Source organism: Populus trichocarpa, chromosome 6, assembly GCF_000002775.5.
Source record: "Populus trichocarpa isolate Nisqually-1 chromosome 6, P.trichocarpa_v4.1, whole genome shotgun sequence".
NCBI lineage: Eukaryota > Viridiplantae > Streptophyta > Magnoliopsida > Malpighiales > Salicaceae > Populus > Populus trichocarpa.
Window position 1 is genome coordinate 9,303,028 of NC_037290.2, and position 17,546 is coordinate 9,320,573.

Below are 17,546 nucleotides of genomic sequence, written 5' to 3' on the forward strand. Positions count from 1 at the left end.
GTAATTAAAACAATATTTGAATTTTGAGGATGATTAAATTTATATGTTAGAATGTATCATCTTTATGTAATAACAAGTTCATTCTTGGATAATCAATACTTGCACTAACTCCATGAGTTAATGAATATAACTTACAAGTAAATAAATATAACTTGTGATTAATGGATATTAGCTGCATGTTGATTTGGACATGCTTAGCCTCGTTAGACTGAGCTATTTAATTAGGTCGGTTGAGTTTGTTAGTAATTTTAATTTGTTATTTATTAAAACAGTTGTTTTTTAAAGTATTTTTTATTTGCAAATACATTAAAATAATATTTTTTTAGTTTTTAAAATTGTTTTTGATATTAACACATCAAAATGATTCAAAAACATTAAAAAAAATTAATTTTAAATAAAAAAATAAATATTTAAATTTTGTTAAACTCCAGTACAAACACCAAACAAGTTTTAGTTCAGTTTGCTAATCCACCAAACTAAATAATATAAATATACATTGCTTCGTATATATTGTTGCATTAACTCCAATGAAATATTTTGGAAAGAGGAAAGAGGATCATATGCAAAATTACTATTAGTATTTTCTCCTTTGATAAATATATAAAAAAACAATTAGAGTATTAGTTACAAGATAGAGAGAGAATTAAAAAATATATTTTATAGTTAGGGTATTTATTTTATTTTCGTATCTTTTTCTTTAAAGTATATCATTGAGGTAATTAGTGGAAGATTCTAAATGTTTTGTACAAATAGCGTTCACATCCTTTTTCTTTACTGAAGTTTCGGAACAGCTTCATATGCAATGAAAAGATTAGGGCCGAATCTTGATCCCAACGAACTACTACTTCAATGTGGCCCATATTTATGGTTTTTGGGCCCAAATGAAGCCTGCTGCATCGAGTGTAAACATGGACCAAAAAAGGATGATTATTATTCTTAAGTATTCAGTATTTACACCCATCAGCCACTAGTATACCGAGTTAGGTTAGTTAGTGATTGAATATGGTAGGGTTTTAAGGTAAAATTTACATTTGGTTATTTTATATTTGATTTATTTTGTATTATTTATTATTTTTATTTTTTGTAATATGTTTTTCAGTTTTTCTTGTTTTTTTTTTCTTTACAATTATTTTTTTGGGAAAAGTACTATTTTTTATTTTTACACTTGGAATATTTATCACTCTACACTTGGCATATTTATACTATTCTTTTTTTTATCTTTTTTTTTTTATTTTTTTGTAATTTGTTTTTGCTTTACACTTTTAAAAAAAAATTACTATACAAAGTCTAATAAAATAATGTTTCACTGTAGCAATTACAACATTATTTTATTCTTTTGTTACATTAAAAATTAGCTTGCGATCTTACATGTAAATGTATAAAAGATCTTTCAAAGGCCTATCATATTTTCACCTCATTAATACTCTGTAAGTGATATTTGTCCTTCAGTACTGATGTGCCAGAGATTTTTACACCTCATTAATGTCATTAAGACCAAATGACTCTCAAATCTCTCCACTCCATTAAAACAACAAGTTTAAAGATTATAAATACCCCCATAGGCGGAGGTATGGCAAAGGCTGGGGTGGGCTTTAGCCCAGGTCAAGATTTTATTAATATTTTTTTACTAGTTTTATGTAAAACAAATTCTTAATTTTCAATTAAATTATCAAAAAATTCTGAAAATTTGCGTGGAGCCTTTTAATATTATGTTTTAGCTTGGGTTAAAATTTCAGAATTTTTGGAGAAATTTAGAAATTTGATGAAAAATCACAATTTGACCAGTTTTACGTTATTGGACGTAATTTTCAATCCAACCATCAGATCGAGCTGAAATTTTACGAGGGATCTTAAAATATGTTGAATAAAATCTGGTTAAAATTTTAGAATGAACGGAGCTTGGTAGTGCTAACAAAAAAAAAGGACCATCAAATAAAAGCAAAATGACTCATTAAGAGTAAAATGGTTATTTGCCATTAAAAGATAAAACAAATCAGCTCCTCCTTTCTTTTATATGTTTCCGACTGGGCAGAAGCAGAATAAAAAAAAAAGAAAAAGGCGAGAGAGAAATAGAAAAAAGTAAGGGAAAAACATAAAAAAAATCTAAGGAAAAAAATAAAAAAGTGAAAGAATAACCTCGTAAATTTACAAAGTTCAACTTATAAAACACTAATCTAGGGAAGAATCAAGTGAAGGAAGGAGGAAATGAAAGAGGGAAAAAATTTAATTACTTTGTTTTTCAATTGACATGAGATTGTTATTTTATCCCGGTTGAGGGGTTGTTACAATATCGATTCAGATTCAATTATAGATGAATTATATTCCACAAAACATCAAAGGATGTAACTTTAATAGTGAGTTTATTTTTACTTTCGCTTTAATTTTATGTACTTTTAAATTTATTTATTAATATTTTGGGTAGTGTATTTGAATTGAAACTTTATTGTTAACTTCAAAAATTCATGTATATGAATTAATAATCGATCTTAAAAAATATTTATATATTTATTTAATAGCCCAGGATAAAAAAAATTCCTGGCTCCACCCTTGAATACCCCCTGAATTATCCAAGTAAATAGTTTATTTTTTCTACTCTCCAAGCATTCATACCTTAATCATTAGAACATTTATCATACGAAAATAAGAAAAAACACTCTAGTTCTTTGAATTTAAAGCATTTTATTTCATTTATTACAATTTTCATTTAAAGCTATTGACTTTATAATGAGAGGGTCTCAAATTCCACCGAAAATGACTATTTTGCAAGTACTAGGACTTTTACCGTCAATTATGTACTTCCTTGGCTATATACAAAGGAATATTAAGATGAACATTTGATTAACCATTATCCAAACATTAAAGAACCTTGTTCCTCAACATATCAATTGACGATATTATTGGGAAACTCAGATAAAAACACCATTAATTATTTCTTTTAGAACTGATTTATTGATATCCCTATTCATCATCAATAACAGACAATCAAGACACTCCTAGAATAAGACGTGTAACAGATCTCCCTGCTATAATAGACACTTCTGCCCAATCAACTCTTCAATAGCTCATCAACCAGGTGTAACTTCTCACTTAAGCAGTATTGGCAACCTATGGGCCAAAAAAAACTTTGCCACTGAAACAAGTTTTAGCATCACCTTAATAAGCAACTGCACCCTCATATACATCTCCACCACAGCAGACTGCAGCAAGTGTCCGCAGATAGTTACACTACCTAGAAGAATGTGGGCAAAATAAAATGATTGGGGGGGTTTCACCTTCGAAGTTTATCCACCCCTTCTAAAGAGCGCTCGTGTTGCCAAGATGCAGCGCTCATGTCGTCATGATGCTTGTGCACATAGAGAGTATTCTAGACGTCCATCTAGTTATCATGGGAAAAAGACTATCCACCGATCTCGTCGTTTTATGCCAAAAACCTCGAGCTCCCTAGAACTTTGCAAATATAGGAATGAAAAGCAACCTACATGAGAATATAAGAATGAGGATGTCTACATCTAAGATGACCTTGAATAATTATAATGCTCTTGTAGACTTAGGAAAATATATGTAGAATGTGCGGAGCAGCCTGAAACTGGTAATCCATGATAGCTATAGTATATGCAAGATCCTCCTCATAACCTTAAGAGGGTCGATGTGTGCATGGTACAACAATTTGAAGTCAAACTCCATCGCAAGCTTCGGTGACCATTGTACCAAGCTAGTGATATGATTCATCACAAACATCCCAACAAAAATGAGTTTTATAGAGTTTTTTAGGATCACTCAGGTGGATGACGAGTCCACAAGAGCATACCTTAAAAGGCTTAATGAGAAAATGCTTAAGGTTGAAGAATTAATAGAATTTGTGGCTTATAAAGCCCTCATAAATGGAGTAAAAGGAAAAGCTTTATAGAAAGAGTTGTATAACAATCAAAAGAATAAGAATCAAATTGAATAAGAAAAGCTAAATGAGATAAAATATTGAGGGATGAAATTGAAAAAAATTATTAAACTTAAAAAAATATTAAAAAAATATTAATCAAATAAATGAGAATCAAAATTGAACACAATTAATTTTTGGAAGAGTTGGTGTGAAATCTAAGGTGAGGAAAGAGAAAAAAAAAGTAGAAAAAAAAAGTCCATTGTAGCCCAATTGCTACCTTACACATGCATTTAGCCACTAGAAAGAGGATGATGCCACACTTCCAAAGCCATCGCGGAAGGAAGATGCGCACGCGATGCTCAAAGAACGCAAGTGCTTTCCACACGCGTCAACCAATTTTTTTTTTAAAATTCTATTTATATTTGTTAAAAGACCGAATTGCTCCTCATTCAAATTGATTATAACTAAAAAACTATGATAAAAATACAAAAAAAACTCTTGGGCATTAGTTTTTTTAAGGGCAATATAATCATTTTGCCGTGCAATCAAAGCGTTAGAAGACTAAAAAGCCTCTGATCCACAATTTTAATATTTTTTTGCTTTAAAGTGTATTCAAGTTATTTCACTCTGCATTTAAAGTGTTGAATGACTGATTTATCTTTGATTAATATGATAATAATAAATAAACTATATGGAAAAGGCTATTTTACCCGAATAACTACCTAAATGATTTTGCTAGGGAATGAAAAAATCACCATTAGCTTTTGTTTTAATCTGTAGAATTCACAATCTTTCCTCTGTTATACGTCTTTGATTTTTTTTCTAACAAAATACTAGATTTGCATGATTCAAACGTGCTTGAATACTAAAGGAGAAGAGTTTGTTTCTAACAACTTCAGCCTTTCAATTTAAGTACATTATTAACTCAGCAAATTCATATATATATTTTAAAAATTATAAAGTCAAATCGGTATGAAATTCCAAAACTCTAATCATTGCTTTTTTATAAAAAATTCAAGAATCTAAAAAAGATTCAAATAATTCAATAAACATATATGGGTCACTAACGGATTTAATAATCTATATACATTTAATATTCATCTGTGTTCTTTTTTCTGGAAAGTTGAAGATTGTTTTGTTTCAAAATAAATCTTTCTTTTTAAAGGAGGCATTGATACTCTATTATGGGTATTAAGATTTGGCCAAACTCTTCTATTTCAAATACCATCATATATATATATATATATATATATATATATATATATATATATATATATATATATATATAGTCCTTATTATCCATACGAAAATTATTTAGATGTCATTAATTTCCTTGATGCTTGATTTTCTTTTTTCTCCCTTAATTTCCTCCTTAATTGCCAAGAAAGTCAAATTAAATCTAAATAATTTTCCTAACAAATTGGGTTCTCGGGACAAACTATAGATGTCGACAAACTATTTCTATCCAGCCTTCTTAATTAAAAATTTAAATCCACGTGTTTTTCCTTTTCATTTCTTTGGAAATTTATATCTACATGATTAATATAATAATTAGGAATATAGCCATCCACTAATGTTGGATGCTCTTTTCTAACCAATGCAGTATTTAATCATGACATATATAATATGTTATTGTCCTTTTCATAAGCATGTTGAAGATCCTATTCCTTTTAATTCTGTCTCTCATTGACCACATGGAGATTCTTTCCCCATTTCATAAAAATTATGTTTTAAAATGTTTTTTTTAGAAATATATATGTTTTTTTTAATTTTTTTTAACATTAACCTATTAAAATAACTTAAAAAAATAATTTAAAAAAACAAAACAAAAAAATTCAAATTCTGAGCAAGCAGTGTTTTGGCCGCAATACTAAATATACCCATAGAGTAATAGCATTTAGCTGGACCAAAAAAGGAATATGATTTTAATGTGAATATAATTTTTTATTATGGGTGATTATTTTCGGTTTGATTTGTTTTTTATCAAAAAAAGTGATCAAATTGAATTTTTTTAAAAAAAAAACTGAAACCGGTTTGACTTGGTTTTTTTTCAGGTTTTTTTTTTTTTCAATTTCGGTTCGGTTTGGTTTTTTCGGTTTCAGGCTTATAAAACCGAACCGATCGGTTTTTTCAAAATTTTAATTGGTTTAATCAGTTTTTTTTCACGGTTTGATTTTTTCGGTTATTTTTTTTTCTGATTTTCTCGGTTTAATCAGTTTTTTTAGTATTTTTACTCACTCTTATTTTTTATGTGATATTTTTTTTAATTATTGGATTGAAATAGTTATGGGTTGTTCTTGTTAACAATTCTATCATCCATTTTTAATTGTAAATCTTCAATGGATCATCAAGTTTTGATGGATCAAATATCTTTTGTGCTCCATCAACTCTAATTGGACCTTTCAATTTTTAATACCCATATTTGAATCTCAATGCGTCCTTCCAAAAGAAAATCTTGAGATTAAACAATCTTCAACTTTTCAAAACAAAACAAAAGAATACAGAAGAATGCATGCCTAAAGATTTTTAACCCTTCAATTTAAAGTTTTTGGATTTAAATATTTGTATATCAAGAATTTCTTTTCTAATCTACCAATAACAACTATGAGAAAAAAAAACTACACATTTGTTTTTTTTTTCTTTTTATCGTAAAAGAATCAACAGTATTTAGGTGCCATTTAGAAATACTGTCCAAATAATATTTTTTTATATATATATTTTAAATTTTTTCATATGTTAAAATATAAATTTTAAAAAATAAAAAATATATTATTTTAATATATTTCTAAATAAAAAATATTTTAAAAAAATCATTACAGCATTACCGAAACATAAACATAGTGAAAAGTTACAAGTCACCAAGTACACCATCAATTATTATTATATGGAAAAGTTCCACTCAAAAGGTGTCAATTTATAATGCATGCACGCGCATTAAATTAAACATGGAAAGTCTTAACTTCCATAATCACTAATCAGCAAGGCATTATTCCAATTTCAAAAAAAAAAACAAAAAGCAAGGCATTATTCAATATTGTAATTTCCCTTTTTCTCCCCTCTAGTTGCGTTAATTGTGCCTTTTTTTTAAAATAAAATAAAATTATGCTTTGTAAGAGTAAACAGAAAATGAGCATAAAAAAGAATCAAATGTAGCAGCGTATTTAACACATTAATTATTATATAATCCAATTTAAAATCTTGATTACTATAAGAAAACAATTGGATTTTAGAAAACTGCTATACATGCATACTTCCAAACTCCATGGATGATTGAAACTATGATAATAGTTGCAATTTAAAATATTTTTTATTTATAAATATTTTAAAATAATATTTTTTTAAATCATTTTAATATTAACATATCAAAACGATTTGAAAATATAAAAAAATTATTTTTTAAAAATATAATATAAATTTTTTAAAAAACACATTTTAACCATATTTCCAAATATTACCTGGGTTTAATTGAAGTCAATTTAGTCTCGCAAAAGAGATGTTTAATTGAGCATGACCACACGCATGCTTCATAACTCTGCTACCATATTCGCAGTGACACCAATATATATAAGCAAAAAAATATCGTAATCCAAGTGTCGTTATAACCCCAGATGAATTGCTTTTTATAAGTGAAAAGAGCTTATTACATGCTAAATTTGTTGCAAGAGTTTTCCAAAAACTTAAAAGTATAATACAGTAAGGATTTATTAGGCAGAAAATAAACTTGGAGATTGAACGTGACACACACACACACATATATATATATATAACCTTATTTTTCTAAAAAAAAAAATATTCATTTAATGGGATTTTAACAAACATTATACAATTTAAAAGGTCCTTATCTCGAGAAGCTGGGGTGACGGCCCGCTGATGGTGATATTGGCCACGAAATTGCTTTCCTTCGTAGCTAAAGGATCTAGCGACGGGTTTTGGGTTTATCACAGCAGAATCTGCGTCGGCAGAAATACTTAATTTTTGCAGTGGTAAGGCCGAAAATCACAAATGGTTACCCTAAAGAAAACGGTTAAAGGCAGCGTGTTCGAACTTGGAAATTTATTATACCATTATCTAGTGGTCGTGAGTTTCAATAAGCGTTTGATAGTTGGAAAATGTTTTTGAAAACAATTAAAAAAATTTTATTTTTTTATTTTAAATTAATATATTTTTTTTGTTTTCATATTATTTTGATGTGCTGATGTCAAAAATAATTTTTAAAAAATAAAAAATATTATTTTAATGTGTTTTGGAATAAAAATTACTTTGAAAAGCAACCGCTACCATACTCCTAAACATTTTTTTTTTAATAAAGATAGAAAAATCTTAAGTTTATAATGAGATAATTAGATAAAAAATAAAAAAGGTAAATGCAAAATTGTGCATAATTATTAAAATACTCAACTTTTTAAATAACCGATCACCAATGCACCCTTTGATCTGTTTGTCACAAGAGATCTTCACACGTCTTAGCTTTCCAAGTCCTTTCTCGTGTTAATTATTTTCTGCTGCCAAAAGTAGATGAATTGGCTTCGGTTGGTTCGTTTATTATCTTTGTGCACACCTGTTGCCGATTATTATTCTAACTTATGGTTTACCATCCACATGTATATGTATGTTCGCAATTGTGGAAAAAGATAAAAAAGAAAACACTTTTAGTTGTTGTTTTTTAAAAAATATATGTTTAATTAAAATTATTATGGAATGAATTTTTGCATGCAAAGTAAATGAAAATTTGATCTTCATAAATGAAAAATATGTTATTTTAACTTTTACAAAATAAAAATTTGAATTGTAATTATATATACACTTCAAGAAGCATAAAATTGAGATATTTCTAGTAGAGTGTTCATGGATATAATTGCGTCGAGTTTGAGCTCCTAATTATATCCAACCTAATTTCTAACAGTAAACCCAATCCATTCAATTATTTTTTGGACTCGAGTGGGTTTGATATATCATATTGGGCTAAATGTTTTGTGGATATTACATAAATCTATGTGTTGACTTTATTTTGCTAATTTTCATGGGTTGAGCTTAATTAGAGCTAAGATTTTGACTCAATAAATTATCCCAAAACCTATTATAAATTGTAACATACAATTTAGGCTTAAAACATCAATTGAATCAATTGACTAAAATTAAAGAATTAATTTAACTGTAACAAACAATGAGCTGTATAAAGTCTATAGGTTGGGTTAAGTTGACCGAGTTTTAAAAATCCTGACTTGCCACTCGTGATATCTATTTCTTTGGTTTTTTTATCCACCATCATTTGTGATATCCATGTTATTTGACTTTAATGAGTTGAGTCGGGTCAAATAATATAAATATTATAGATTGATTGATTCTTTTAACACCTTTAATTGCTAATGGCAAAGCTTGAGAACTCTTTTAGCGAGATTATTTATTAACTTTTTTTATTATGATCTTGCGAATAACTTATTGTATTATTTATATAAAAATATTTTACAATATTGAAGAGAAATCTCAAATGCTAAAATTATTTTCATTAGGTAAAATAAAAATAAGATATTAGTTTTACATATAAGCAAAATAATTATCATAATTTGAAAGAGATGAGAAAGGTTCATCAACCATGACAAAATGATACTTTAACATCTTGCAAGATAATCCTCTAATATATTTTCAAAACTCAAGGATGATTTTCAAAATTAAAGGCAAGTGTAGGAATTAATTTTGAATTTTACATTCAAAGTTTCCTTTTAATTATTCTAGAATATTAATAGTGTGATTATCCAATATTTAGAATTCTTCATGGACTAAAATAAATTTATGTTATGAAAGTATTGTAATTTAAGTCCATGTGACTTCCTCTCAAGAGTAACATGACATGAAAGATAGTTATCTTACACTATGCTTTCTTTCTCCTTTAATTTTTACTAACAACTTAAAAAGTGAATAGGGATGTCCAAGTATATGATGCTAAGTTTCAGTAGAACCATTGTTCTAACCAGTTTTTGATTCCATATTCCAAACAAAAAACTCAAAACAAAAATAAAAAATAAAAATAGAGACTAATATAAATACACAAGAGTTTAAGTCTATATCCAAAACAAACTATGAATTTAAAAGAAAAGAGAAGATATATAATTTCATATATTTTTTTTCAATTTCATTCTCCAACATTGGGTTTTTATGAAGTTATCATAGTTTTATGACTTGGGTCGTCAATAATACAAGTTAATTGTGTTGACTTAGGTCTTTTTTTTGTATTTTTTTAATTAATTTTTTTCTCAGCTTCATTATTGGGTTAGTTGGGAATTGAGTTTTATTATTATTTTTTTAATTTATTTTCTATAGGGTTATCACAGTCTCATGACCCGGTCGTGAGTTTTGTTAGTTAGTCAGGTTTTCTCAATTTTGTCATTAAATATTAGTTGATTGGAAATTGAATTTTATAATGTTTTTTCTTTCTATAAAGTTATCTTAGCCTCCTGACCTAGGTTAGACAAGTTAACTCAGGTTCATTTGGGTCAATTTTTTTGTTCAATATTTTAATTTTTTTTCAATTTAGCCCTTCAATATTGAGTTGATTGAAAATTAGGCTTCATAATTTTTTTTATTTGATTTCTATGGAGTTATCACAGTCTTATGACCTACATGGGTTAAGTCGGCTGACTTAGGTTTTTTTTTTTAGTTGATTTTTTTTTCAATTTTATCTTTTAATATTGAGTTGATTGTAAATTAAGCTTCATAATTTGTTTTGGATTGCGTTCTATGAGGTTATTTCGGTCTCATGATCCAAGTCACAGGTTTCATATGTTGAATCGGGTGGTTTCTTGTGTCCTTTTTTTAATCAGTTTTTTTTTAATTTCATCCTTCAATATTAGGTTGAATGGTAATTGAGTTTCATAATTTCTTTTGATTTTTTTTCTATAAGATTTTTCCGGTCTCATGATCCAAGTTTGGCAGGTTAACCCGGGTTGACTCAGCTTTTTTTAGTTGAATTTTATTTTTAATTTCATCATTCAATATTGGGTTGATTGAGAATTATATTTAATTAAAAATATATTTCTTTTCTATAGAATTATCAAGGTCTTAGGACTTGAGAAGTGAATTTGACAAGTTAACCCGAGTTGATCCGAATTAATCTAAAATGTTGTTTCAATATTTAAAAAAAGATATTTTGATTTTTTTTAGTTAAACTATATTTTTATTGGTTGTCAGTTTGTTTGTGCACCTACCAAGTTGACTATGTTATATCAGGTCAATTTCCATGTAGTTTAAATTATTTATTTTACTAAAAATAAATTAAAAACACTAGAGTTTTTTTATATATATATAAAAAATTAATCCACCCCGCAACATGGGCAATTATCTAAGGATTATACTATATATATATATATATATATATATATATATATATATATATATATATATATATATATAAACACCATACCAATATTTATCACAATAGACCAAAACCTATATACTCATTCTCAACTAAGTTTCATATTTATGAATTTTATCAGTTAGGCTTCAAGTGTTTAAAAATCATTAGGTTCAAAAACTTTTTTTTTTTATCAAATTAATATTGTTTTAGTGCATAAATATACAAATTAGACTGAAAATACTAATCTTCATTAACTTTTATGTCAAATTTTCTTTAAATCAGTACGATTTTGGTGAATAAAATATGTACATTGGACATAAACTCTTAAAAGAAATTGACAAAAGGACATGATTGAGAAATATAGGAAACATTTGGGACCTAATTGATAAGATTCATAAGTTTGGTATCATAATCGAGAACGAATATATAGGTTTGAGTTTAAATTGAGATTCTCCCTATAGAAAATTAGTTCTCTAATTTAATTATATTGAAATGCCAAAAAAGATGAAGAAGCAATATAGCTAACTTATGGCAAACAACATTTCTAGCATTCTAACATTTTCTTTAGGGAAAATATTCTCCTATGAAACCAAATTGACCAGTTCCTTAATTTTAGCAAGGTCAATGACATGGGAAACTCCTAAAATTGTGTTGAAGCATGTATCCCTTCTATAGTTTTTCCATGTTGTGCGGGACAGTTAGTACTTGTGTAGTTGTGTTCGCATATGGCTAATTAAGGTAATAAAAATGTAGTGGAATTTCTAGTTTAATTAAATATTATAGTGCTGGACCATTTGAAATTGAAAGAATGAGAAGAAGAAGAAGAATGTGAAGGGCAACAAGACTATAATGTGGAACCTTTTTCTAGCGAAAGCTTTCATTATATAGAAGCATAAAAGGCTAGAAAATTCCAAACCTACTACGCAACACATCATAGGAGGAATCAAACAGTCCAATAAATTTATAAAGTTGATGTGTTTTGCACATAGATTCTTCTCTTGCAGCCTCTCTCCAAATTGTCGTTTCAACCACTTTATTCTGTTCGGTTTCTTTGCCTTCTATTTATTTAGCCTCAATCCTACCTTCCTCCTTGTACCACAACTTCTCTGATTCCAGCTCTTCAATTCATCTCCACGCTCAAAAAAGATGATCACAGCTGATCAACATATTGCAACCCCTCCTAATTTCATTGTTAGCTGTTTCTGTTTCCTGCTTCTCCTTAGTTGTTTTTGTTCTTCTCAGAAGACTTGTCCCAACTGTGGTTCAATACAAGTTCCATATCCTTTGAGCACGTATTCCACCTGTGGAGATCCAAACTATCATCTTCGCTGCGATTCCCATTCTCAGAAACTTTATTTTGATGCCATGAATGGAAGTTCTTACCTTGTACTGAGGATCATGGCCTCATTCCAGCGCATGGTGGTGCAACCATCACCATGGGTGTCGGCGTCGAGCGCATGTGTTACTCAAGACATGGTAGTGAGCGAGGGCCTGCGATTAAACCAGACACTCCCTTTTAATCTCACTTTCTCTAACACTATCTTTCTTTACAACTGTTCACCTCGGCTCTTACTCACTCCTCTCAATTGCACTCCTTCTAGTCTCTGTCATCGCTACTTGGAGAGCTCAGGACACGTTGACAAAAACCGAGCGCTTAAGTGTGCCGGCAGTCCTGATCTCAGCCCCTGCTGCACCTTTGTTGCAGGCGGAATGCCCTCAGCATACAGGATTCGGCTTCACAATTCAGGTTGTAAAGCCTTTAGAAGCATCCTAAGTTTGGATCCTGAAAAGCCTGCTAGTCAATGGGAAGAGGGAGTAGAAATTCAATGGGCTTCTCCGCCAGAACCTATCTGTAACTCCAAGCTTGATTGTTCTGGACCCTCAAAGTGTTTACCTGCTGGAAGGAGTGGCCTCTCTCGCTGCCTTTGTAACAGGGGCTATTACTGGGACCGTGTTCGTGGAACTTGCTTTAGAAACAAGCATAAATCGAAAGCTGCAGGCCTCCTGGGTTTAGAGGTTTCAATAGGGGTAATCTGCTTTATCTCTTTGGGAGCAATAATAGTTTTAATTACTGTACGCAAGTCCTCAAAACGTTTTAATCAAGCAAAGTTAGACAAGGCAAGAGAAGACATGTTAAAATCAAGTGATAGTGGGAAAAATGCTAGGATGTTCCAGTTGAAAGAGGTGAAGAAAGCAACAAATGGTTTCTCGCAAGATAGGATTTTGGGGAGTGGTGGATTTGGACAAGTCTATAAAGGTGAGCTTCAAGATGGAACTGTGGTGGCTGTTAAGTCAGCTAAAGTCGGAAACCTCAAAAGCACCCAACAAGTACTCAATGAAGTTGGAATACTTTCACAAGTCAATCACAAGAACTTGGTTAGACTCTTGGGTTGCTGTGTGGAAGGTGAGCAACCTTTGATGATCTATGAATACATTTCTAATGGGACTCTCTATGATCATTTACATGGAAATGGCTCCAGTACCTTTCTGGGTTGGAGAGAGAGGTTGAGAATTGCGTGGCAAACTGCTGAAGCGTTGGCCTATTTGCATTCCGGGACCTACACTCCCATCTATCACAGAGATGTCAAGTCAACAAATATACTACTAGATGACGAATTCAACGCTAAAGTCTCAGATTTTGGGCTCTCTAGACTGGCTCGTCCAGGGCTGAGCCATGTTTCGACTTGTGCTCAAGGAACATTAGGTTACTTGGATCCTGAGTACTATCGAAACTACCAGTTAACTGACAAAAGTGATGTTTATAGTTATGGGGTTGTGCTGTTAGAGCTTCTCACTTCTCAAAAGGCCATCGACTTCTCACGAGATCAAGATGACGTAAACCTAGCTATCTATGTGAGCCAGGCAGCCAAAAATGGTGCAATCATGGAGGTTGTCGATCAACGGCTAACTGGCACGGAGCCATCAAGTAATGTACTGAACAGTGTACAACTCTTCTCAGAGCTCGCCTTTGCCTGTCTAAGGGAGAAGAAAGCAGACAGACCTAGCATGAGAGAGGTTGTTCAACAACTTGAACGCATGGTCAAAATAGAGCTAGAGGAAATTAGTCAAGGTTCTGAATTGTGAGGATTGAATTGGGATTAATGCATGCCTTTCAGGGTAATTGACTATGAGAATATGCTGCTATTGTTGCATATATTGGTCTTTGAATATTCATATATAGTAAAGAAAAAGGTGTGGATATGATCAGGAGGTGGTCGAAATGATGGCAAGAGAATGACACCAATCAAATTGATTCCAAGGATGCATCTTAGCGGGTGGAAAGACATGAAGAAAAATAAAATACATAGAGGGATCGGATGCTTGCTTTGTGTAAAAAGCATGAAATGATCCAGAAGACAAGGTGTTCCAGATATGTGCTAGCTAATTGGAATCTATTGGAATTTAGTAGGAGAAAAAAGCAGCTATCTCCTTTTCAAATGGGAAATCATTATTTGCAATAAAACTTTAATTACTAGTTAGTAACTCTTGAATGAGAAATTTTTTTTTTTTAGTTTACCCTTTTGATTTTATGTGGAGTCAAGTTCTTGAGATCTCTTATATATAAAGCAGATGATAAGAGGGGATTTGATTATTATTTTATTTTAGAAAAAAAACCTAATTAACTAATTAGAATATGGCATATAATTTAATGACTAGACAGACTGGTAATTGCTTGATGTCCATAGATTTTGGTTCTCCAAACTCAAGAATTGATTATTATTATTTTTACTTTTTTTTAGGTTAAACTGGTTAATTATACGTGTGCTCCCATTAACATCCACTGATCCACACTGTAGTCTTCGGGAATTCCAATTGGCATAAGGACCACATCACGGCTAAAGAGTAAAAGACAGAAGGTGGTATATGATCAGTCATCCTCAAAAAAGGAGAAAAGGAAAAGGAATTGGGTATTAGTCAAAAGCAAACTTGTTTTTTACATACTTGGTGCAAATAATTATACATCCTGTCATTTTCTAAATTACCATCGTTTCTCAAGTGCTGGGAGGGATTAGTGGATTGATAATAATAGAACAAAAAATAAATATATAAAGAATTTCTCACTAAAAATACACTAATTTTGGTGATCATTAACAAACTGGTTTTTTAAAAAATATTACAGGATAACCTAAGTTTTTACTTTTTTTTATTTTTTTAAACCCGATTCAATTCCAGTTCTGGATTAACCTATCAAATCGAATAGGGTTTTAAAAAAAATAGTATGTACGAGTTTAAAAAATAACTGTGAATTGTTAGAAAAAAGGAACCAGTGCCCTTGGAAAGTTCAAAAAATATGGTAAAAATTGGCAGATAGAAGGGAGGATGAACAAGTATTGCCAAAGCCAAACAATGAAAAGAGAGTCAATGCAACAATGGTTACATAATTACTTAAGCATGATGCAGGTATAGATCATGTAATTAATATTAGCTAAGCACACTTTCTTTGATAATGGATCATCGTTGCAATAAGTGAATTCTTTCTCGAGTGTTTAGCAGCAGGATATTGAGAACGAAGGATGGACGTTTGTTCCCTTAATGGGGAGGGCCTTTGAGTTTTTAATTTTTCTTCTCTTCTTGTGCCTCTACCACCTTTCATTTTCGTCTTTAGACCTCAGTGCGTTCTCATTCTCAACAAAAAAAAACAAGAAGAAGCCTCGGCATGGATTCCTTATTTACCACCCGATCGAGGGCTCTGTAGCTGTGATGGAGAAATTGTGACATGATATCCAGCAACTCTTACCTACTACTCCCGCATACAGACTAAATTTTCGCTTCAAATAAATATGTAGATCAAACCCTTTTTAAAAAAAAAAAAAAACATTACCAATAGATCGAGGTTGTACTAGTCAGCACACCCCGTGCTACTCTGCAAGCTCTCTTCCAAGCTAATTTGCAATGTGAAGAAGGAGAGAGTATCGTGGATATAAATTTTTGGTATCATAAAAGTTTTTAATTAAGAATTGAGAATATAATATTTATGTTTTACAATATAAATTGAAAAGTATAAAAATTAATAGGTCATAGAAAGAATTATTAACACTAATTAAAAACTAAAGCAAAAACATGGAAAAGCCATGATATGTGTACCTCTAAAATCTTATTTCTAACCAAGTAATAAATTTTAATTGGATATAAAACTTAAAATTATATTATAAAAAATTATAATTGTTTTCAAGTAATGATTTACCTTGTCATGTATTTTTTTAAAAATATACTATTTTCATTGAGTTTCTCTTAAATATAATTCTAAAGACATTCATTGTTATTAATGGTGGCTAAATTTTATTAATCCAAGATCTTTTTCTTTTTTTTTTCTTTTTTGGTTTTTTCATGACTTTTTTTCTCATCCTCAAACATCCCTTAAAACACACACAAAAAATAAACTTGAGGACCGAAACATGAAATTCCTAAAAAAACCAGATAAATAAAGAATGTGAAACTTGAGGGACCAAATCAGAATTTCTTACAACACCAAATAGTTTTTTTGTTTTTGGAAATGTCACTTTTGATTTTTTATCTTTTAATTTGATTTTTAAGAGAATATATACAATTTATTTATTTTGTAAAATTGATCTGTATTTCAATATGTCAAAATATTTACATGAAAATCAAAGAAAATAATAGAAAATAAATTTGTCAATATAACCTGAAAGAATCTTATTTCAAAGAAATAAAGATCTCTGTGACCAAATGAAAAGGATTTGAAGGACCTGTAAAGCAAATAATTGGCTATATGATTAATGATGAAATGATAGAGGAGTTACCGTAAATGAACAGTTAAAAACACAAATATTTTAGTATCTTCTATAATTATAATTTAAGTTTTAAAAAAACATTAATTTGAGATAATTATTATCCTTTAATAATTCATGCAAATTTTGATCGTCATTAACCTTGCTAAATATAATTAACCTGTTAATTAATTATAAGGGTAACTTTCACCACCTTTGCTTGCTAAATATATTTCTCTCTTTCTTTCGCTTCTCATTTCGATCGAACCTTGTATAAATGTAAATTAATTATTATATATATAATTATTAACAACTTAAATAGCTTATATTAATTTGTACCCTCTCTATTACTCCTGTTTTTATTTTTATTTTTTTCATCTCCTATAAACATCGTTAATACTTCATCTCTTGTATTCTTTTTGCATCTTTAACGTTTTCATCTCCTTCACGTCTACCTCCCAGAATTTCCATCCCAAATCAAGCATAACCTGAGATGGTGTTAATTTGATATGTTTAGTATATATGTTAATAAATTAAATGATAAATTGTTAGTGGAAGGAAAGAAAATTAATTAACTATTAGTAATGGG

At 29.7% G+C, this 17,546-nt stretch overlaps 1 protein-coding gene across 1 annotated transcript; it reads left to right on the forward strand.

Annotated features, from left to right (window-relative positions):
• Window positions 1-12,063: 12,063 nt before the first annotated feature.
• On the forward strand, window positions 12,064-14,821 carry LOC18100096 (wall-associated receptor kinase-like 20). The gene has a single exon (XM_006381281.3). It carries the CDS (start codon window positions 12,375-12,377, stop codon window positions 14,310-14,312), a length of 1,938 nt encoding a protein of 645 aa, XP_006381343.2. The 5' UTR covers window positions 12,064-12,374; the 3' UTR covers window positions 14,313-14,821.
• Window positions 14,822-17,546: the final 2,725 nt, after the last annotated feature.